General features: G+C 37.7%; 1 protein-coding gene across 2 annotated transcripts in view; it reads right to left on the bottom strand.

The window, feature by feature from the left end:
• Cdkl5 (cyclin dependent kinase like 5) overlaps positions 1 to 23,351 on the bottom strand; it is a 193,453-nt gene that overhangs the window by 108,775 nt on the left and 61,327 nt on the right. For both annotated transcript variants that reach the window (XM_085837929.1, XM_021153604.3), the window contains exons 2-3: positions 12,157 to 12,387; positions 8,747 to 8,781 (exon numbers count right to left, since the gene is read on the bottom strand). In XM_085837929.1, coding sequence (XP_085694055.1) covers positions 8,747 to 8,781; positions 12,157 to 12,220 — 99 coding nt within the window. In that variant the 5' untranslated portion in view covers positions 12,221 to 12,387. The remainder of the gene's footprint in view (positions 1 to 8,746; positions 8,782 to 12,156; positions 12,388 to 23,351) is intronic.

The raw sequence follows: 23,351 nt of genomic DNA, 5'->3' as shown, positions 1-23,351 counted from the left end.
GCCCGCTGACCCTCACACATGCATGTGACACATGACACCCCCAACATGTGTATCCATGTGTACATGTGTAAAGGGTATGTTTTAAGTTCTTGATTTTTTTCTAAATGAAAATACTTTAACATATAAAATAAATCCTTAAATTAAGAGATACTAAAATTCAAAAATATCTAAGCTATGAATGATAGCTACTAATCATATGTACTTTGGAGCTAGACATTTTTTTTTCAGAAATAGACCACACTGCACTACTTTCCAGTCACTGGTTTCAATAACACATAGACTATATTTATTATTTAACAGTATCCATTAAAAGGGCATTGGTTAATTAGCTTTTTACTATTGAAGTTTTAAAGAAAAGTTGCATTAAGGTGACATTATAGATTACTTAACCACAGATCTTTGTCAGAGATAAGAAATCACCCCTTCTTTTCCCCCGTGACAAGGTTTCACTGTGTAGCCCTGTCCATCCTAGAACTTGCTCTATAGACCAGATTGGCCTTGAACTCAGAGATCTGTCTGCCTCTGCCTCTGCCTCCCCAGTGCTGGGAATTAAAGGTGTGCGCCACACTACCGCCTAGCTTGAAATCACTCATCTTAAGAAGATGGAGAATGTTCGTGTCTTAGTACTAATTATAGCATAATTTGCATAAAAGGGATTTAAAGTTCACCTATAATGTTCAATAAATAATGACATTGATTGAAATGAGGAACCTGAAAAGAAACATATAGAAGAGAGGTGGTACCAAAAAGCTGGACTTGGTCCCTTACAAGGAATCCAAGATGTTCCTGGCCATTTGAATGTGGTAAACTGGAAAAGCAGCCTGGGGAACCTCTACAAAGGGTAAAAAAGATGCTTTAGAAACTGAGTCAGAGCCAGGCATATAAGGTATAAGCCTTAATACCAGCACTTGAGAAGCAGGAGCAAGCAATTCCAGGCGAGTCAAGACTAAATAGCAAGTCCCTATCTAATAAAAAGAAAAAAAAAAAGGAATGAAAGAAGGAAGGGAGGGAGGGAGGGGTAGAGAGAAAGAAGGACAGACAGAAGAGAGAGAAGAAAAGATAAAGTAAGCCAGCAAACAAACAAACAAAAAAACTGAGATAGGATGAGGTAGTCTTCAGCGTAGACAGAGCTAGTAAAAGTAATTCTAATGAGTACTTCTTTGTTCCATTAACTAAGAAACAAACATAAAACCAAAGCTAGATGAGGATGATGAGGATTCAAGCAATCAGGAAGCAAAAAAAGATCCAAATTCTTCTACTTCCCTAAAGAATTCAGATCTGCATGGAAAATAACATCCATTTCTTTTGTTGATGTACAAATATGGGCAGATCTTCCTATCAATTGGTTATGGGATGGGCTTGACAGCTCATTTCTGAAACTCTCATAAAGCAGAGACTGGAGCAGAAGGAATGCCACAAGTTCAAGGCTAACCTCTACTACATAGTGAGTTCCAGTATATTACATTGTCTCAAAAATAAAGTAAAACATAACTACAGAGAAGTAACATTTTAATGAAAGTCTTACAGTATTTCAGAAAACTAATTAGATCAGCAACAGCAACAACTACAAAAAAACAGGTCAAGAGCAGAAAGCAAGTGAACTAATTGTTCTGTATGAGTGCCTCTATAAAACAAGGACAAAAGATATTTTCTTTATTAATGATTCCTATTATCTTTGCTCTAAACCTGAAGTCTAGTGACATCTCATTAATCTCCCTAACCTTCAGTAAATTAAATCACTTAAAATGGATTATAATTAAAACTGCAAACTTTTTCCAGTTTTTTTTACAATATTTATTAAACCCTAAGCTTCTCTGTGATTTTAAGTAATAAAATTTATACACACAAAGCAGAAACCTTGATATTTACTTAAAGAAAAAGAAAGCAATGATGGAGAAAATGATATAACAAACTTCTATTCTACTGATCTTTGTCTTAAAATTGTAATTTATATATGAAGCTTAAAACTAAAAATTAAAGAAAAAAATATTTGCTTTATTTAATGTAGTTTTAAAAACTAAGTTAGTTAGCCAGGCATGATGATGCACACCTTTAATGCCAGCACTCAGAGGCAGAGGCCTGTGGATCTCTGTGAGTTCCAGGCCAGCCTGTTCTACAGAGCAAGTTCCAGGACAGTCAGGGCCACACAGATTAACACAGTCTCAAAAGAAAGGGAGGGAGAGAGGGAGGGAGGAAGGGAGGGAGGGAGGGAGGGAGGGAAACAAGTTAGTTTTGTTTTAGTAGAAAATACTGCACAGTTTTAGATGGCAGTTTGCCCAAAGTAAATATATTGCTCAAAACTATAAAAAGAAAAATCACCAATTTTCCTCAAATATGGCCTTTATATAGTTTGATGTTTAAAAAGCCTACAAATTGTTTTGGAGAAAATCAAAATAAATTCCTGTATATGCTCCTGTCAGGTGTGATGGCTCATTTCTAAATCCTAGCTCTTGGAAGGATGAAGTAGAAGGATCGCTATATCTTTGATGACAACTTAAGCTACACAGTGAATTCTAGGATATCCTGCGCTATAGTATGAGACATTAGTCAGAGAGAAAGAGAGAGAGAGAGAGAGAGAGAGAGAGAGAGAGAGAGAGAGAGAGAGAGAGAGAGAGAGAAGGGAAGAAGAAAGAAAGAGAGAAAGAAGGAAAGGAAGGAGGGAGGGAGAGATGGAGAAAAGGAAGAGGAAAGAATAAAAGAAGGAAGGAAAAAGTATGCTACTAACAATGAAGTCTAGCCACGCAAGATGGCTCAAGCCTGTACTACCAGCACTCAAGTGGCTAAGACAGGAAGACCAAGGCTAGCCTGGGTTTCATAGTGAGTTTCAGGGAAACCTGGAGTATATTATGAGTACACACACTGTCTTAGGGTTTCTATTGTGAAGAGACACCATGCCCAAGGCAACTCTTGTAAAAGATAACATTTAATTTGGGCTGGCTTATAGGTTCAGAGGTTTAGTAGATTGTCCTCATGGCCGGAAGCATGGTGGCCCACAGGTAGACATGGTGCTGGAGACCACAGGTAGACATGGTGCTGGAGAGCAGCTGAGAGTTCTACATCCTCTGGGCCTGGCTTAATCACATGAGACTTCAAAGTGCACCCCCAGTGACATACTTCTTCCAACAAGGCTGCACCTACTTCAACAAGGACACACCTCCTAATCATGCCACTCAGTATGAGTCTATGGGGACCATTTTCATTCAAACCACCACACCCCTTATCTCCAAAAAAAAAAAAAAAAAAAAAAAAGACTTTAAAAGCCAACCAGGAAGCCTTATGATAAAGGAGAAAGTGTGACAATTGAGTATGAACAACTAAGAATGTCTTCTTGGTACAGACAAAGGTATTTGTTACTAGTGTCTTAGGGTTGCTATTGCTACAATGAGGCATCATGACCAAAAGCAACTTAGTTCACCATCATTATGGGTAGGAACTCAGAGGCAGGCGCTGATGCAGAGGTCATGGAGGAGTGCTGCTTACTGACCTGCTCACCATTACTTGCTCAGCCTACTTTCTTATAGAACCCAGGACCACCAGCCCAGAGATGGCACCACCCACAATGGGCTGGGCCCTCCTCCATTGGTCATGAGTTGAGAAAATGCCCTGAGGTTCATTCCTCTCTGATGATTCTAGCTGTGTAAAGTTGATGTAAAACTAGTGAGCACAACTAGTGAATATTTAATCAATTTTATACTACCTATTACAATCACATTTTTAACACGTGAAAGAGGAAAACAGCACATTTTAGAATGTCTACTTATTTAAAAATATCATGTGCCCATTTCACTTACAGGCAATTTGATACATGGCTCATTGTAGCACATGGATTTGTTCACCTCTCAATCCTCATCATACGTCCTTCTATAATTTTTAGACTACTGATAAATACTATCTTTCAAGTTCTTCCTCCCTCCTAGTCTTCTTTAGATGCAGCAATTTCAGTAGCCCATTCATTCAGCTCTATATTCCTCTTGTAAGCACCCTATCATTTCAAAACTCCATTTCCTCCTCAAGTTATCTACTTCTAGAAGCAGAACAAAGCCTGGTTTCTCTACTTAATGGTTTCTTATCTTGAAAATGGGGACACAACCAGAACTGTTGAGGACACTGAAACCTCTGCAGTGTCTAGCATATGACAGTGCTCAATATGTGGTGTGGGTTTATGCTTTTAACATTTTCAACTCTGGCTCTCAGGAAAAGAGGAGTGGCAGGAGGAATCACATATATATCAATAAAAAGAAAACCACCAAGGTATCTCTGTAGGGTAAAGGTAAAAAATGGTGCATCTTATGTAGCAGAAGATGGCCTAGTCGGCCATCACTGGGAAGAGAGGCCCCTCGGAATGCCAGGGCCAAGAAGCAGGAGTGGGTGGGTAGTGGAGCACGGCAGAGGGAGGGTATAGGGGATTTTCAGGATAGCATTTGAAATGTATATAAAGAAAATATCTAATAAAAATAAATTTTTAAAAAGGTGCATCTTTCAAATATTAGTACTTTTAAGTCATTATAAGCATTATAATTAAGCATTATCATTAAGACTTTTTCATATACATGTCAATGTGTACACATAACAAAAAACAGAAGTTATCAAAAAAAACAAAAAACAAAAAAAGCACAAGCTGTATTTTTCACTTGGGCAACATTTCAACCGCTAAGCTAAAAAGAAGAGTCTTTAGAGAGTGAACTAGCACAGGATGCAAAAACACTTGCCTTCAAACTCCAGAACCTGTGGTGGAAGGGGAGAACTCACTCCTGAAGATAGCTCTCTGACTTCTACATGCACATTATGATGTACCACAACACAAGCAAGCAAACAAAGTCTCCGGTAAGTCACCTATAAACCTTAGGTACTGAAGTCTAAAGAAGAACACACCAATTGGTTATTCAATACTAAATGATGAGCACTAAAAACATACAATACATACTATAAGCATGATACAGACTAAGAAGGTTGTATTTATGTATTTAGGAGTACACACACACATGCACACACACACACACACACACAACTAATGAAAAAAGAGACAATAAATTTGAAATAAAACAAAGGCATATGGGTGGGTTAGAAGGGAGGAAAAGGAATGTGGGAAATGATGTAATTATAATCTCAAATGATTGCTTTTTAAATCATTTTTTTTCACCTACTAACTTTACATTCCACTCACTGCCCCTCCCAGTCATCCCTTCCCATAATCCTTCCCCATCTCCTTCTCCTTTGAGAGGGTGGGTCCTCTCTGGGTATCCCCACACACACCCTGGTACATCAAGTCTCTGTGGGGCTAGGCACATCCTTTCCCACTGGGGCCAGACAAGGCAGCCCAGCAGAAAGAACATATCCCACAGACAGGCAACAACTATTGGGGTTCAGTTGTTCAGGACCCACATGAAGACCAAGCTGCACGGCTGCTACATATGTGTGGGGGACGGTCTAGGACTTCCATTTTCCTGCCACCTCTCTGCCAACTTTCATCAGACCTGAGGACCCTGAACCACACAGGTAAGCTTCCCTCCATCCATCTTCTCTGCTCTCTGAGTCCTCTGGGGCATCCCAAGCTGCCCTAAGCATCCTGCTATCCCTGTCATCAGATGTGCAGAGCCTGAACCATACAGATTAGCTTCCTTCCCCAACCCATCTTCCCTACTTGTTGAGTCCTCTGCCCAGAGTAGCCTACCCAGAGTAGCCTGCAATCCCAGGGGGAACCTTCATTCTCCTGCCAGCTATCTGCCCACCTTCATAAAAAATAGTTAAAAAGAAAGTATAGTTTTGCCCTGGAATAGCTCATCATACTATGTTCAGAAAAGACAAAACATACTTGACCTCTAAACCTCTTATCAGTATACAGACCTAAAGTGGCTTTTTTTCATACGTGCTTAGAGACATCATATATTATGAACCACTTAATTATATAATATTTAAGTATACTATAATATTTATTATTATATAATTAATACCTAACAATAGTTGATCTATGCTTAAAAAATAAACCTACTATATAAATAGAGACAATAATACCTAAAATTTTAAGCATCTTACTAAAATGTTGATATACAAATATATTGGCACAATTCTTTTTTATATAATGAACACAATAAGCAGGATCACATATATTTTACGTATAACATGAACTCCATAGCAATCTGTTCATTTGATTCTAAAGCATAAACCCCATGAGGCACACCGGATTCCCTATTTTTATATATTGGAGCATAGATTTGAAGGTCTGATTTTAGTTGGGAAAAGGATATACTCTAACAAGTCAAATGGCTAAACAGCTGCCGATGCTAAAACGAGTTTCATATTATTCTGAGTTATGGCCTAATTTATGCTTTAAATTTTCCATCCTGTAACAATCTTTTTTGATGCACTAAAAGGGAAAAGCAACAATACTCTGAATGCTGATCTGAACCTCTCATTTAGTGAAAAGCAGGAAAAGATAATTTTTAGATACAAGCTCAGGCTGACTGGCTTGAACCAGGAACTCCTTATCCTCCTGCCTCCATCTCCCAAGTGCTGGGATCACCGGTATGAGCCACCAGGCTCTTTTATGCTGTACTGTGGATAAACCCTAGGGTTCCTATACACCAGGTAAGTACTCTACCAAATGAGCTACACCTCTAAGTGGAATATTTGGTTTTTATCTTTCCATTTACTTGTTAGAATATTGTTTTAATATATACTTGGTTTGGCTAATATATAGTACCAGCAATATGGGACTAAAGGAAATTGGACAGGAGTGGGCATCCTTTGGTTTTGGGAAACCCATTTTGAATGTGAAATGTAATGTCTACTGACTATTATATACAACCCTTTGAATTACAAGGATGAATATATGATAGTTTTCTTGGCCTTGTAGCCAAATAGTTTAAAATCTAGTGCTTGAGGTTTCTGCAAATGAAATCACACCTTGCTAGGTATGATGATGCATACTTTATAAGTTCACTTCTTAGAAGGTAGAGGCAAGAGAATGAGGTGTTCCAGGTCATCCTTAGCTATATAGGAAGTTTGATGACAGCCTACATGAGACCCTCTCTCAAACCACTCCTCCCCCCAAAAAAACAAGCAAACAAATGACTAAATTTAGGTTAATAAATGACAAAGACTAGCAGAAACTATTTAAACCATATAAATATAAAAATCATAAGCAAATAATAGATGTGTGTGTGTTCTAGACATGTCTGGATCTCCTAGGACTGAGCACAGATGTAGCTTACTTCATAGTCATAGAGTCCAAGCTCAATCCCCAACCCTGCCTAACCAGGCTGTGATGGCACATAATGGGAATCCCAGCACTCTAGTGCTAGAGGCAAGAGATCAGAAGTTCAAGGCCATCATTCCTGGCTACATAGTGAGTTTTGAGGTCAGCCTGGGATTTTTGAGGCCCTGTCTCAAAAAATCATGATAAAGTAAGACCCACAATTAAACACTGATGCTTCTATTTGCAATGCTGTACATAACAGAGCCATCACAGAAAGGGGAGTATTACATTCTCAAAAAAGTCAACTTTCACTTAGAAACTATCACCCTATACTTCACAAGTAATACCCACCCAGGAATGCTTTTTTTTTTTTTTTAAGCTTTGGAAATTTATTATAACTCAAGGAAACTCATTAAAAGAAGAGCATTTCATTAGGGAACTTTCCATTTGTTTAATTTCAAACTACAGTAATACTTCTTAACGAGGTATTCAGTGTACTAAATTTATTTTGATTACATGTATTTTGAATCCTTAATCATCCTTAATCAAGAGCCAGTAGCATTCAAGCAACTTTTGAGATTTAGTTACTGACAAAGATCTGCAGATATTTTCAACATAAAAGTAATTCAAATATCTAAATTCAAGAATTAAGAAATCATTGTATTAAAATAGACCCATGATGTAAAACACAAACCCGTATGGTAATGGATTCTAAAATCAAAAGGTAGCAGGTATGTATGAGGAAAAGCTTTCATTATTTACATATATATTAATTACTATTGATGGATGATAATATCTTGAGTCCAATAGTTGAACTCATTTCGGATTCAAACTACATCACTAAAAAGGAAAAAAATTACAAAATATTAAAGCCTTGATCTTAAAGTTAATACAAAATAACATGAGGCTAAATAAGAATACCTTAACTGGGTACATTCTAATAGAAATGTATTCTCCGAGCAAGATGCAGTCACCAAGTAGCAGCTATGAAACCTCAGGTGACTATGAATAATTTATGGTTGCTGTAGTCAAAAACCTGTATGATTGACTTTGAGAGTGATCAACTAGAGCCAATACCCATAATCATACATTATTATCCCAAGCCCTTGTACACAGCCAAACATCTATCCATTCACCACCTTTCAAAACCTAGATAGGACTCCATCAAGTAATCAACTAGTCTGCATGAAAACCACACAATAAAGTTCCTCCCTTGTTCATGTGTATCTGCATACAAATTTAATATGACACTGTCTTGCTTCCTTCCATCCAACCTCTTTCTTCCCACTATACAACTTTCACCTATACATAAATAGATTGACTTAAAAACAGTATGAAAATAAAAATTAAAATGTAATGGTCACTTACCATGATCACGTTTATCCCCAAAGTTGCCTTTTCTCCATGTTTACATATCAATTCTATTTTACTAACCCTCACTACCAGAACCAGACAACTTTAATTATATGCCCACATACAAAGAACATTGCTTCAGTTTCAAAACAGCTGAAATACATACATATTTTTCCTTGTAAAAAATCATGTACTTGCCTTGTGTCTGCATTTAAGTACAACTCCATAGGCTCCTATAATTAAAAAGAAGTAAGCAATCAGAGATATGCATTTGAACTATAGTTCTATATTTATATTGCTTATGAGCATATGTTAGAATAACAACATCTATGGCAATATTCTAGAGTGAGAGCATCATAAGCCACATACAAATAGAGCAGGGGTCTCATGTGTTTTTATATAAACCCAGAGTATAGACAAATCATGGCTAAGAAAAAAACTACACACATTTGTTATTTTAAGCAAAATGGGATCGAACAAAACACACACACCATAAGGCTGTGAGGCTATGTGAACTGGGCACAGTGGTACACACTGCAATTATAGCACTTACCAGGTTGAGACAAGAGGACTGCCATCAGTGTGAGGCTCAGTCCAACTACATAGTGAGTGCCAAGCCAAACAGGGGTACACAGCAAGACATCTCAAAAAATGCATGTTTTGAAGCAAATAAAAATCAACTCAATAGATCCTAAGGAACTTAAAACTTAAAAGCTAATAATTTCACAAGAGTAAAGTCAAACACAAAGCCTACTCAAATACGATCTCTATCCCAGGAGCCAAGTATAGCCTTTTCTAGAACACTGTAATATACTAACAGGAAAAGTATTATAGGTTGGAGCTAGGGGTGAAGTTCAGTGGTAGAGTGCTTTTCTTCCATGGTCATTGGTTCTATGTCCAGTCCCCTGCCTCTCTCTGTCTCTCTCTCTCTCTCTGTGTCTGTCTGTCTGTCTCTCTCTCTCTCTCTCTCTCTCTCTCTCTCTCTCTCTCTCTCACACACACACACACACACACACACAAACACACACACACACACACACCAAAACTACCAGCCTCAGTAATTCCGTTAAACAGAACAAGATGCCTGTTGGAGAGATGGCTCAGAGGTTAAGAACATTGACTGTTCTTCCAAAGGTCTGAGTTCAAATTCCAGCAACCATATGGTGGCTCACAACCATCCGTAACGAGATCTGATACCCTCTTCTGATGTGTCTGAAGACAGCTATAGTGTACTTACATATAATAAATAAATGTTTAAAAAACCAGTACAAATTCCATAGGTCCCAAGCACTGCCACTTTGTTTTATTCTGACAGGATCTCTTGAGTTACTTATCCTGTTATGTAAGTGGGAAGCTCACCTGGCTAGAGGAAGAACTAGGAAACAGTACCTTGGCAGGAAAGTACCCAGGATACGGAGGTTAAAGTTACAATGTGAAACAGCTAACTAAAAGAATCAAGACATAACATATATGCAATGGTGGATCTCTGAAGAAACACTACAAACATGGTTATTAGCAGACAGGCAAATCCCACATGCTACTATAAGTAGAAGGTGGACTTGAGTGAGACAAAATTGGGAGCTATGTCTCTAAGGGGTGAGGATACCTTAAAGTTGCTCCTTTATTTTTTGTCGAGAGGCATGAGTCTAATAATCATAGCTAAGATGAAACCAGCGATTAGAACCATTCTAACTCACTCACAATCACCAGGAAACAGTCCACAACCACTTTTCTAGGTGGTCAAAATGCATCGTGTAGGCTACAGGAATGCATGCTTGACAGATACATTTCCTAAACTCAACCGACTGAGTTAATCTACAAAGAAAAAGTAAAACGACAATGTTTGGCTATAAATAACTTTTCTTTTCTTTGAGAATGACAGACTATAGTTACAAATCAACAGATTCTAATTTATAAATGATAGGATTGCAATTTTGGCTAATCTGAACCAATATCTAAGATTTTCATTAACACATACTTAAAACAAACCAAAAACAAAAAAACAAAACAAGGTTATAATCTAGACAGTCAAATGCAAACTTTGGAACATTCCAACTTTGGTACACTCTACCTACTCTCTTCCCTTTATTGCAGGAGCTTTTAATTGCAACAGCTTTGAAAAATAAATTCTGAAAAAGCAGTGTTTAAAAATTATTTTTTACAGCAAGGTGGTGACACATGCCTTCAATCCCAGCACTCAGGAGGCAGAGGCAGGAAGATCTCTGTGACTCTGAGGCCAGCCTGCTCTACAGAGTAAGTTCCAGTATAGCCAAAGCTACACAGAGAAACCCTGTCTCAAAAAATTAAGTAAAAACTTAAAAAAAATAGGGAAGTGTAGGCATGCCACAGTGTGTGTGAAGATTAAAAACCAAGTCTGTGGAGTCCATGTTTTCCTTCTACATTCAGGGTCCTGGACTAGAACTCAGGTTCTCAGGATTTGCAGCAAGCACCTTACTGGCTAAGCCATCTTGCTGGCCCCAAAAGGCAAATTTTACAAAATAGGTAAAAGACTGAGAATAACTTGCTGCTGTGTAATATCAATGATGAGATGAAAAGGAGTCAACTAGTGAAGGGAGGAGAACCACTTTTTGGTGTGGTTTGAACCAGACCTTGTAACAAGCACCTAATGAATAATCAGATTCTCATTATTTCTATTTATTTAGAAAAATTTGTCAACCTAATATTAAAATCTTAAAGAGCCCTGTAAAAAATTTTCAATACTTGAAATTCTAAATTTATTTTAAAAACCTAAAATCCAAAATTTTTGTAACATCTGTTTTTTAAAATGCTAAGAACCCATGTATTCCCGGATACTCAACTAAAATCATGTTTACAAATTTCTGTAAAGCTATCTCAAATGACTAAGCAAGAAAAAAAGGGTCATTTTTTTTCTAGGAGTCAATTTTCGAAAACCAAATTGTATTTTATCTAATCAATAGTAGCTTTGGTCATAAAAGCATCATGTTATATACTACAGGGAAAGAAAAATAAATGGCATTAAAACCATTCCATGCATACTAATTTAAGAGATTAAAAATATAACCAAACCATGTACTTGAAAACTCAAAAACTATGGTCTGTCATTCTCAAAGGGGAAAAAAAGTTATTTATCCATTTGTCTACTACATAGTAATTTAAGTTCGCATATACAAATGAATTTTCAGGTATTTAAAAGTAGCTCAGATGATAAAAAATATAACAATAACAAAAATACATAGACTAAGGAAACCATGTTAGTGAAGAGAATGAAATCAGGTCAGTTTTAAAATATACCTGATTGCCATAGTGGCACATGCCTTTAATCCTAGCACTCCAGAGGCAGAGGCTAGTGGATCTCTGAGTTCAAGGCCAACCTGGTCTATAGAACAAGTTGCAGAACAGGAAAAGTGACACAAAGATACTTGGTCTCAAAAAATATCTATTTAACTTTAAAGGGTTTTAAAATATTTTTCACTTGGAGAATAAGACCCACATAGTTGAAGAACCGGGTTTTTAAAACTACTGTGCATTTAGGTGCATATCTGAATTGATAAACTAAAAGGATCTGAATAAAATTTTTGGTGATGTATAAAATGATACAGTACTCCAAACGTGAAATTTTAACTTACCTTCACCGACAACCCCAAGGATCTCAAATTTATTCATCACATTACCAATGTTAGGAATCTTCATGAAGACAAACTCCTCTTTTGATGCGAGCCACAGAACATGGCACCAACAAAGAAACTTCTAAACAAGTTATTCAGTAAGCAGGGAAATAATGTCCCAACGAAGAAATTCTCAATGGTTGGCAAGGAACCTTCATACATTTGTTCAACTGTGCAGTATTAACTGAGCCCCTGGAAGAGCAAACACAATGAAGCACCATTACTGTTATGTTACAATACTCAGCCTATCTTATCCTTCTTAAAATGTTTTCTTTATCTGTGTTAATGCTTCATATGCTGTAAATGAAAGTAGGAAGAAAGAACCTCAAATGAAGTGAACCTCTTAGTTTAAAATTAATACCACGATTAAGGAAAGAGGTTCCAGTTAACTTTTGAAAATAGGAATTTACCTAGTATCCTCATTCTAAAACTAAGAACAAACATTGTACTCAAGCACACTTAGATCTTAGACATTTTTTCTTTAATAGTGATAGAACCATTTTATTTAAAGATAGAGTCTCACTATCTATATAGCCCTGGCTGGAACTCAGACGTTCACATGTCTCTGACTCCAGTATACTCAAGTTCTGGGGCTAAAGGTGTGTGTCATTATACCCAGATGACAAGAAACTTCCTTATCTATATTTTGGACCAAACAGGTAAGTATACACTGGATAATGAAACCTCTACCACTTCCCCTTCCCGATTTCCTATCTTTTCTTTTTAATGACCTAGAGTCCAATTAGTTTAGCCAGTAGATACATGGGTGTAGGGTGCTATCCACTGGAACATGGACAACCTACCATGGGCCACATCCCTGAAGAAAACTGATGGTGTCTATCAACTGCCAATGGCTCCTCTGCTTGGGGTGGAGCCTTATAAGCCCTACCTTCTCCAGGCAGGAATTAGACCATCCTTTCTTAGTCCCACAAAAGGGAAATGCAATATGAAAGGGCTAGAAAAAGATGTAAATGTTTATGTTCTCACATATACATGTTCCCTAGATCTATGCCCTAAGAGAGCATACAAGTAATGGCATACCAACAGCTCTGAGCACACTGCATACTCTAGTGAAAAGACTCCCAGTTCTTTGAAGAAGTGACTAATTTAAGACTAGGGCAGAAAAAGTACAGAGCCAGAAAGTAAGGAAATGAAGAACAACCACAGCATGTCAAATGATCTTAGGAGCCAAGCTCAACTGACTCATACTGGCAACAGGAAAAAAAATATATATATAAAGGTATTAATAAATTATAATTTGCAGAATGAAATAAAATCATATCTATAAATAAATATAGACAAAGCTTTTTATGAAGTTCTATAACAAATAATAAAGTTAGTGATGGAATTACAAAATCTCCACATAGCAATCACTCTAGAAACAATTACTTTAGCAAGTGTCATCAATATGTGCTAAAATTTATACTTGAAAGTCACAGGAAAAATACTATCTTATCTCAAACTATCTACCCACAAGGTAGGTACCTATTAATTACAAAAGAACAAAGTATAATTTTAAAGTGAAGAATTCTGGCTGATACAACCATAATTAAGTGATCAAAGTTAACATGGTCAAGAATGAAAGAAACCAACATTACATGTTTCTTGATAGAACATACTATATAACTATCTCTGTGGCAATTCTACCAGAAATGTAAAGCCTAAATCGAGCCAGGTATGTTAGTACATGACTGTAATTTCAGCCCTTGGGATCAGAAATTCAAATCTAGCTTTGGTCAGATTATGAGTTCAAGGTCAAAGAAAAACAAAATTTAAATGCTTACAGATTAAACAGTATTGATTTTTATAATACCGAGGTTATAGAAAACTATGCTCTAGGTTTTTTTGTTCTAGTTCTTTTATTTAAAAAAAAAACTTGCCCTACTTCTATATACAACAGATTTTTAAAAACAATGTTTTAAAAGGAAGAAATAAATTTAAACAAAGAAAATTGTTTGTTGCCTGTGGAATCTCAAATTTCTTTTTAAAAGGTACTTCACGTGATATGTAAAGAGGAAGTGTTCTTACCAACATGATGGTGGAAATGTAAACTAGGATAAGACCTCCAAACAATTAGAATATGCATAATTGAATGATATTTAAATGTTCTTATCCTGATGAAGATTTGCAACCATACAAAGCCTGCAACAACCAGGCATAGCGAACAACCCCTTCAATCCCAGCCTTCTCCAGGAGGCAGATCTCTGTGTGCTCAATGCCAGCCAGGTCTACACAGTGAGATGCTTAAAAAGAAGAAGAAGAAAAAAAGGAATACCTGCAGCCAGGTAATAATGTAAGTCATCAGATACAGCTTTGTTTGGTTTTAAATAAATATATTGGGTCTAAAGAGATGGCTCAGTAGTTCAGAGAACTTTGTTCTTGCAAAGGATCCATGTTTGGTTCCTAGCACCTACATATGCTCACAAATGCTTACAAGTTCATTTCCAGAGATCCACTGCCCTCTTCTGGCAGCCTGAGGGTACTGCACTCATGTGCACAAAATCTGCATGGAAGAGTAGAGTTACAAGTAGAAGTAATACTCCTTTATAAGGATAAAAAAAGAAAAAGAATGGAAGTCAGGCTAGGGACAGGAGTTTACTGAATACTCTACAGAATATACTGAGAGTTCTAACAGAGCTGTGTCACCAGAGGCAAATAAAGACAGTGGAACAGACAGATATGAACCCAAAGAATAAGTAATATCAATGTTATAATATCTCTCCAACTTCTTACAATCCTGATAGGACTTGGAGTAACATTCAGTACGTTGGATCATGTTACATCTCACTGAAAACTATAGAATGACTTCCCACATCATCAAAGGTACAAGCTGAAGTCCATCTGTAAGCCACATGCATCGATCCTCTGAGAGCATCTGCTAGTTCCCAATGTGGTTATCCTGGCTCCAATCACACTGACCACCTTTCATTATACTTTCTTCAGAAAACTAAAACATGTTTCTTCCATCTACACACAATTCTCTAGTGCAGTGAGTGGTTCTCAGCCTCCCTAATGCTGTGACTCTTTAGCTCCTCATGGTTTAGTGACTCCAACTGTAACATTCTTTTCGTTGCTACTTCATATCTGTAATTTTGCTACTGTTATGAATTGTAATGTAAATATTTTTGGAGATAGGTTTGTCAAAGGGGTCCTGACCCACAGATTGAAACCACGGCTTTAATGGGTTACTATCATATTCAGTAAAAATTATGTTACAATCCTTTGTTGTTGTTTTTGAGATGGGGGTGTCACAAAATCTATAGCCTAAGCTGGCGTCAAACTCATGCCCATCATCCTTCCTCAGTCTCTCAAGTGCTGGGATCACAGGCATATGTTCAGATGCCTGTCTTACAATGTTACAGTTTGGGGAAAAAAAGGTCAAACATTCTATTATTTATTTAAAATCTCATTTTGAAACTATCTCCCATGTTTCAGGGAAATGGTAAATAAGACCCACAAGGATCTTGGGGAGACGGATCACCTGGAAAGCACTTGCCACACAAGCTTGACAACCCAAGTTCAGACCCCTGGAACCCAGTGAAGGAAAGACCTGACCTCTGACCTCTACTCTCACGTCCCATGATAAACACACACAATATGCATCATACATACAGACTAACTGGTTGAAAAGACACACAAGGCTGTGGTGAATTAAGTAGTCCAGGCTCTCACTCCCATACTGCTTCTCACTGTACCGAGGGAGGAAAAAGTGGGATGTTTGAGACTGCAGTGAAGACGCGTGTCTAGTTAAAAGATGCTCAGAATAAAGCCAGGTGTGGTGGTGCACGCCTTTAATTCCAGCACTCGGGAGGCAGAGGCAGGTGGATTTCTGAGTTCGAGGCCAGCCTGGTCTACAGAGTGAGTTCCAGGACAGCCAGGGCTATACAGAGAAACCCTGTCTCAAAAAACCAAAAGAAAAATAAAAAAAGATGCTCAGACTATTTTGGAGAGTTAATCTTCACTTCCTACGGCTGATTTGAAAGATCCAGGAAACAGCTAAATATCCTTTCTTCTGAAAATTACAGTATAATTTATTTCAAGGGAACGGAGGTAACAAGTAAATGATCTCCACTAAGATGACCCAGCACCGAATCCTGGTCCACCGCAAGAGATACAGGAGATGTGTTGCCACCTAGTCTCTGGAGCAAGCCAAACAAGGTAAACTAAGAATCCCGATTTAAATACGCCAGTACATACATAGGTGTCAAAATCTGTGTTTTAACTACTAGTATTCATACTGAGGCAAAAAAAAAAAAAGCTGCCAAATTTAGCTGAATAACACTGATTAATCTTAAAAGAGAAAAAATGGAATGAAGACAAAGACACTTTAGCTTCTGTTAATGGCAAATTATGTAACTTGGATGAAATGTGTCTTTGAGGACAAATACAAATGCTGGGAAATACTTTTTGAAAGAACTTGAAAGCTATGATAGTTAAGATTATACAGAAGTATCTGGTTCAAATCAATGCAAAAGAATAGAATCTGGAGAGGTAGCCCAAACCACTCTAAACTGTTTTGATCCTTTTTGGAAGTTGAAGAAATCTGGGAAAATGAAAGAAAAACAGGTTGCTTATGAAATCCTTACTGATATAGGGGCACAGATATCAAAGTCAAGGGTGTTTCAAAAGGACAGAGCGTGGTACATCACTAGTCATAAAAGTCCAAAAGAGCTAGCTACCATCTCTAGACAAAGGGAAAGAGCAATACGTCAGCCTTTGGACAGAGCAGAACTGTGGCTTTATGGCATTCCAGTGATCCAGATAAAATCTCTAAATGTACCTTAGACTAAAATTATTCTATATTAAGATCGGGGGTGTCACTGCTCATCTTAGGGGAAAATAGTACCAATCTAGACCTGATATTAGTGTCACAAATCATTTCTCATTTACAGTGGACAGACTGGAAACACCACCAGGCAGAAAGAAATACAAGGTGAGAGCCCACAAGCAAGAGGTAAACAGATTGCTGAGACAGCAAGGAACTCACAGGGGTCACAAAGAGTCAGATGATCAGGAAAGCCCAGGAAATAACTGCAGGATTAAGGTAGAAAAAAGGTGGGGGAGAGCAAGCATTTTGATGACTGGTTGGTTCAAAGGGTGAGAGACAAAACTCAGTGAGTTAGAATAGCAAAACAAGAGAATAATGCAAGAAGAACTCAATGAGAAAGAAAAGTGTCAGCATTCAGGAGATCCTAGACGGTTTCTAAAACCACCAAATTACCTACACAATATGTTTTCTCTAATTCTCTAGCACATACACATTTATAACGGATGGCATGCTTGGCCATAATGTCATTCAAACCAAATTACAAGGGCTGAAATCAGAGGATATTCTCTCTCCATACCTAAAATATGGAGGGAGTCAAACACAAAAGAAGTAATTGAAAAAATATTAATATGTTTGGAAGTTAATAATCCCCCAAACATCCCATTAGTAAGTCAAACAAGAAGTTTTAACATTTAAAAATTACAATGCCATAAATTTATGGCAAGAAGCTAAATCAATACTTAGAAAAGGAAACTGCGAGGGGCCAGAGGATGCTATGCCTTTGCAGGTAAAGGCATTTGGCACCAAGCTTGACACCCTGAGTTCAATCCCCAGGACCCACATCATGGAAAGAAAGAACCACTTTTATAGAATGCCTTGACCCCTGATCCCCACATATGTGAGATACACCTATAGAAAACAAGTGTGTGTTTGTTTTTAAAGAAGAACGAAAACTAAGAATCTGATATACATACATCAAAAAATGCAAAAACTTAAAGCAAATGAACCAAGCACCAATCTCAAGGTTAAAATGAATATATATGATATAGAAAAATCATTCATGCCAGAAATTCCAAAGATAGGAAACATATTTAAGTGGGTTTAAAAAAAGGGCAAAGTTGGGCCTTGGAAATCAAAGTTACAATTTACATTTTTCTTGGTTTTTTGTTTTTATTTGTGTATTTGTTTTAAGCTAGATATGGTAGACTATGAACACACTTGTAACCCCAGCATTTGGAAAGGTGAGGCAGGAGAACTGAGTCTGAAGAGGGTAGTCTGGGACTATACAGAGAGAACCTATTAACTAAAAGAAAAAAAATACAAGAGGCAGAGTGTCAGCCTCATCATGTCCTGAATAGAAAATTCAATCATGCCAGGGTGCATTTCTGCCCCCACAGAACTGTGAGCTAAAGCATACGGGCAATTTTTAGATGAACAATAGTGGCAACTTCCTGTACAACAGAAAACTAATAAAAACAACTTCATTCTTTTATTACAATGTTAAAACAGAAAAACTAAGCCACAAACCATAACATGTAGTCATATATGTGATTATATGTTTGTTACAAAAATCAGTATATTAATTACCTCTAGGGAGCAGCGAAATGGAGAAGAGACACATACTAATATAGTCTTTCAGAGATGTCATTTCTATTTAATTACTGGCTTAACTAACGATTTACTTGTAATTATTCCCTATTGTATATTTGTGTTTTTGGAATTTCTATGCTGCTATATTCAATCATAAAACATGTTCTTAAGAATTGACAATGACCCTAAGATACCATATATATTTAGTTTCTTCACCATTTATTTGGATGCAAATGAGAATTCTTATTGAAGATAAAACATTGAGCACTGCATTAATGACATAAACAAAAATGCTATGTCCTTTCTGTCACTGAGGCTTAGGTTCCACACAGTTTACTATGTCTATTGCTAGATACCATTAACAAAGCCAAAATATTCTTAGGGACAGATAAACCAGCGTTTATCACACCCAGTGAGAAAGCTAATGAAGAAATGGAATTTTTCTTCTATGAAAAATAACTGACATCCCATCTCAACTTGTTGAGAAAAAGGAAGCCAAAGTGAAGGTTTTTTTCATGGAGTAGAATTAAGATTACTGGTAGAAGAGAGAGAGAGAGAGAGAGAGAGAGAGAGAGAGAGAGAGAGAGAGAGAGAGAGAGAGAGAGAGAGAGAGAGAGAGAGAGGAAGGAAGAGAAGGAAAGAGAAAGAGAAAGAGAAAGAGAAAGAGAAAGAGAAAGAGAAAGAGAAAGAGAAAGAGAAAGAGAAAGAGAAAGAGAAAGAGAAAGATTTCAGCACAGTAGTGATTAGGCAAGGACCAGTCATATTTATTCTGTTCACATTGGTCGTATTTGTCAGATGCCTCCAACAGGCCATCTGATGGTAGAAAGGCTTTGGGATAAGCTGGTAAATACCAGCCTGCCTCTTGTTTTCATAACACTAGGGGTATGTGGGCAACAAACAAGCATGATAAATTTACAGTGACAATTACTATAAAAAATTAAGCCATGGCAGATGACAGGAAAGGGTCCTTTAGATAGGTGGTCTGAGAGTAATCTGTCAGAGAAACCACATTCTGTTCTATGGAAAGAAGTAAGCCATGGCACAGGGTCATGAGAAGAGCATTCAAGGCAATACAAAGAAGAACTTGATGAGCTCAGGAACAGAGAAGGCCTGTATCTCTAAAGCAGAACAAACACAGAGAAGACCAGCAGGTGGCAGGAAGGGGTGGCTGGAAACAGTTTGTCCCTGATTGAAACCAGTCTTGTACTGAACTAGATGTCCTCTACAGTACCTTCCAAAGACAAGATTTAAGGTTACTAGTCATCAACTTCATAAACAAATAACCAAATGTCTCACAGTAATAAATAACACCTAGAATTAGGAGAATTTAAAAATTATTACATTTATTTATGGAGAGACAGAGAGACTAAGAGAGAGAGAGACAGAGAGACAGAGACAGACAGACAGACAGACAGACAAACAGACACAGATGTGACGATTAGAGTGCAACTCACTGAATTCTGTTCTCTCCCTCCACAGAGTGGGTTCTGGGGATCAAAAAACAGTCAGGCTTGTGTGACAAGTGCCTTTATCTACACTGAGCAATCTCATCAGCTCTAGAATTAATCTTGTTTCTGCATATGTAAGTAAGCAGGTAGCTATAAGAACTGACAGAAAGATAAGGCTTAGAGTTTATTTCATAAATTTTGAGCACCAAATTTAAAAGCTGCCTGGGCCTAGAATGTTCTCTTCATTGCTGAAATTATAATCTTCATCTCAACAGATCTTTTCTTCTGTTCAAAGAGAGAACAAAATCAGTTGAATCATGAGTTTTGTTTTTGTTCCTGGCATTGTTTTTATACATACAAATGAGGAGACCATTTTGTCACTGAAGACTGCACAGGAATAAATTTGGTACATGACTAAATTTGCAATAATAGAAGAATTTAAACAATTTGAAAGCATCTTAAAAACTCAGGATCCATGGATAGAAGGAAACCAGTTCTGCAGAAAGCACAGCTCTGTGCAAACCATCTTAATTACCTTCTTGTGGAGACTTTTCCACCGTCAAATGGGAAAAAGATAGTACACTCTATTTTAGTCTTCTTCCTGCATAGGACCATCTGACCCTCACATAATAGGGTCTTCATTCTGTTTTACTCTCTCAATAGCAGACAGTAATTTGATTTATTAATCTAGCCTCTAAACTTCAGTTCCTATCATTAAATCAAACACCTACTTGGTAAGCATGAGTTACACAGAACTTGCTACTGTGAAAAGTTCAAACTAACCAATTCAAAACTAACCTATTTTGAACCCCAAATCCTAAATAACTAACTTTAAAATAAACTTACAAAGCTTGGAACTTCCTAGATTTTGGTACACTGACATGCACCACAAAATGGGATGCAAGTTACTGTGTCCCCTACTCCAAGAAACAACAACAACAACATACTTAAGATTATAATATGATTGGGAACAAAACACCCATGGAAGGAGTTACAGAGACAAAGTCTGGAGCTGAGACAAAAGGATGGACCATCTAGAGACTGCTATATCCAGGGATCCATCCCATAATCAGCCGCCAAATACAGACACCATTGCATACACTAGCAAGATTTTGCTGAAAGGACCCAAATATAGCTGTCTCTTGTGAGACTATGCCGGGGCCTAGCAAACTCAGAAGTGGATGCTCACAGTCATCTATAGGATGGAACACAGGGCCCCCAATGGAGGAGCTAGAGAAAGTACCCAAGGAGCTAAAGGGGTCTGCAACCCTATAGGTGGAACAACAATATGAACTAACCAGTATTCCGGAGCTCTTGTCTCTAGCTGCATGTGTATCCAAAGACAGCCTAGTTGGCCATCACTAGAAAGAGAGGACCATCAGTCATGCAAACTTTATATGCCCCAGTACAGGGGAATGCCAGGGCCAAAAAAATGGGAATGGGTGGGTAGGGAAGTGGGGGGTTGGGTATGGGGGACTTTTGGGATAGCATTGGAAATGTAAATGAGGAAAATACCTAAAAAAATAAAAAAGAAAAAATAATAATAAATATTCAAAGAATATGAAAAAAAAGATTATAACATGATGGAAGGAACTGGAGTTCAAGACTAAGGAATACTGAGCTAAGGAGCTAGAGAGGTGCTTAAGAAAACTTGCTGTTTTTCCGGAGGCTTACATTTCTTCTACCTCCAGCTCCAGCCCCTAGCTTCCCTAGGTGTGTGGGGGGGGTGGGGGGTGGGGCAGTGTGTAGAGGTCAGAGGGCAACCTCCAGGAGGAGCAGGTTCTTTCCACCATTGGAGTTCTGAGATCATCAGGTTTGGTGATAAGCACCTTTACTCACTGGCCCAAGACTATGTATTTTAAATGCTACAATTTTTATCGTGGGACACAAGGAACTACTAGAGGGTCAAAAGGTATGGCAGAGACACAAAGATGACATGAAAATGTTATTATTCATATTTTTAAAAGAAAGACAATCCAGAACACCATTTTACTCATGTTCTGAGTTTAGATATCCATACAAATGAAAAGGAGAAAAATAGAAATAAAAACCTGAGGAAAAAAATCTATTTATATTACAGAGAGTCAACATTCTAACAAAAAGTCCCCAATCCTTCTGTTCAATTAAGAGTAGAAGCCCAATTTTTTTCAATTCATATAATTATATCATTTCCCCTTCCCTTTCCTCCTCCCTCCAAGTCCTCCCATGTATTTTCCCTTGCTCTCGTTCAAATTCATGGCCCCTTTTTCATTAACTGTTCTCTCTCTCTCTCTCTCTCACTCACACACACACACACACACACACACACACACACACCACACAGACACTCACACACACTTGTAAAATCTGCTCAGGCTGTATAAAATTACCTGTACGCCTGCTTTCAGGCTGTATAATGTTACCTGTATGTATGTTTTCAGGCCGTATAATGTTACTTGTGTTTGTGTTTTTAGGCTGTATAATGTTACTTGTATGTATGTTTTCAGCGCTCACCATTTGGTATTGGATAACCAATTAGTGTGCAACTAGTGTGGAGCCTGTGAGAAGGCTCTTCAGGTAAAGGCACTAGTTGTTAAGTCTGATGACCTAAATTCAACCCACATAGTAGAAGGATAGAAACAACTACTCAAAGTTTTCCTTTGTTTTTTTTTTACATGCATATTCATGCATACACACACACAAAATAAATGTTTAAGATCAGTTAAAATAATTTAAAAAAACCCAAAGTCATAGAAAGAAAAACAAAATTGACTCTTGGATATATAAGATATGAACTCCACAGTAAGACCAACAGAATCAACTAACCTGGATCCTGGATCCTAGAGACAGAACCACCAACCAAATAACATACATGGGCTGGACCTAGGCCCTCTGCACATATGTAGCAGATGTGCAGCTAGATCTTCATGTAGGTCCCCCAACAACTGAAATGGGGGCTATCCCTAAAGCTGTAGCCTGTCTGTGGAATCCATCCATTCCTCCAACTGTGCTAGGCCTTGTCTGGCCTCAGTAGAAGAGGATGGAGCTCTTTCTGTAATGACTTGATGGGCCAGGGTGGGGAGATACCCAGGAGGGGGCCCTCCACTCTCTCAGAGGAGGAAAGGGAGGATGGGGGTAGGGACTGTGATGGGAGACCGAGAGAGGGGCAGTGATTGGGATGTTAAATAAATAAATGGAAAGAATATACAATGTTACTTGGCTATACATATATTAAAGACTGAAAATTGGGGCCAGAAAAATAAGTGGGTAAAGGTGCTTGCTGCCAAGGCTGACAAACTGAGTGAGTCCTGGAGACGAAACCCAATAGTTGTCCTCTAACCATTCAATGTGCATGCATGTGCACAGGCAGA

This window comes from Mus caroli, unplaced genomic scaffold (assembly GCF_978045245.1).
Source record: "Mus caroli unplaced genomic scaffold, Mus_caroli_1 scaffold_5, whole genome shotgun sequence".
NCBI classification, from domain to species: domain Eukaryota; kingdom Metazoa; phylum Chordata; class Mammalia; order Rodentia; family Muridae; genus Mus; species Mus caroli.
The sequence above is the reverse complement of the archived record's forward strand: the minus strand, read 5'-3'. Positions and strand labels throughout refer to the sequence as shown.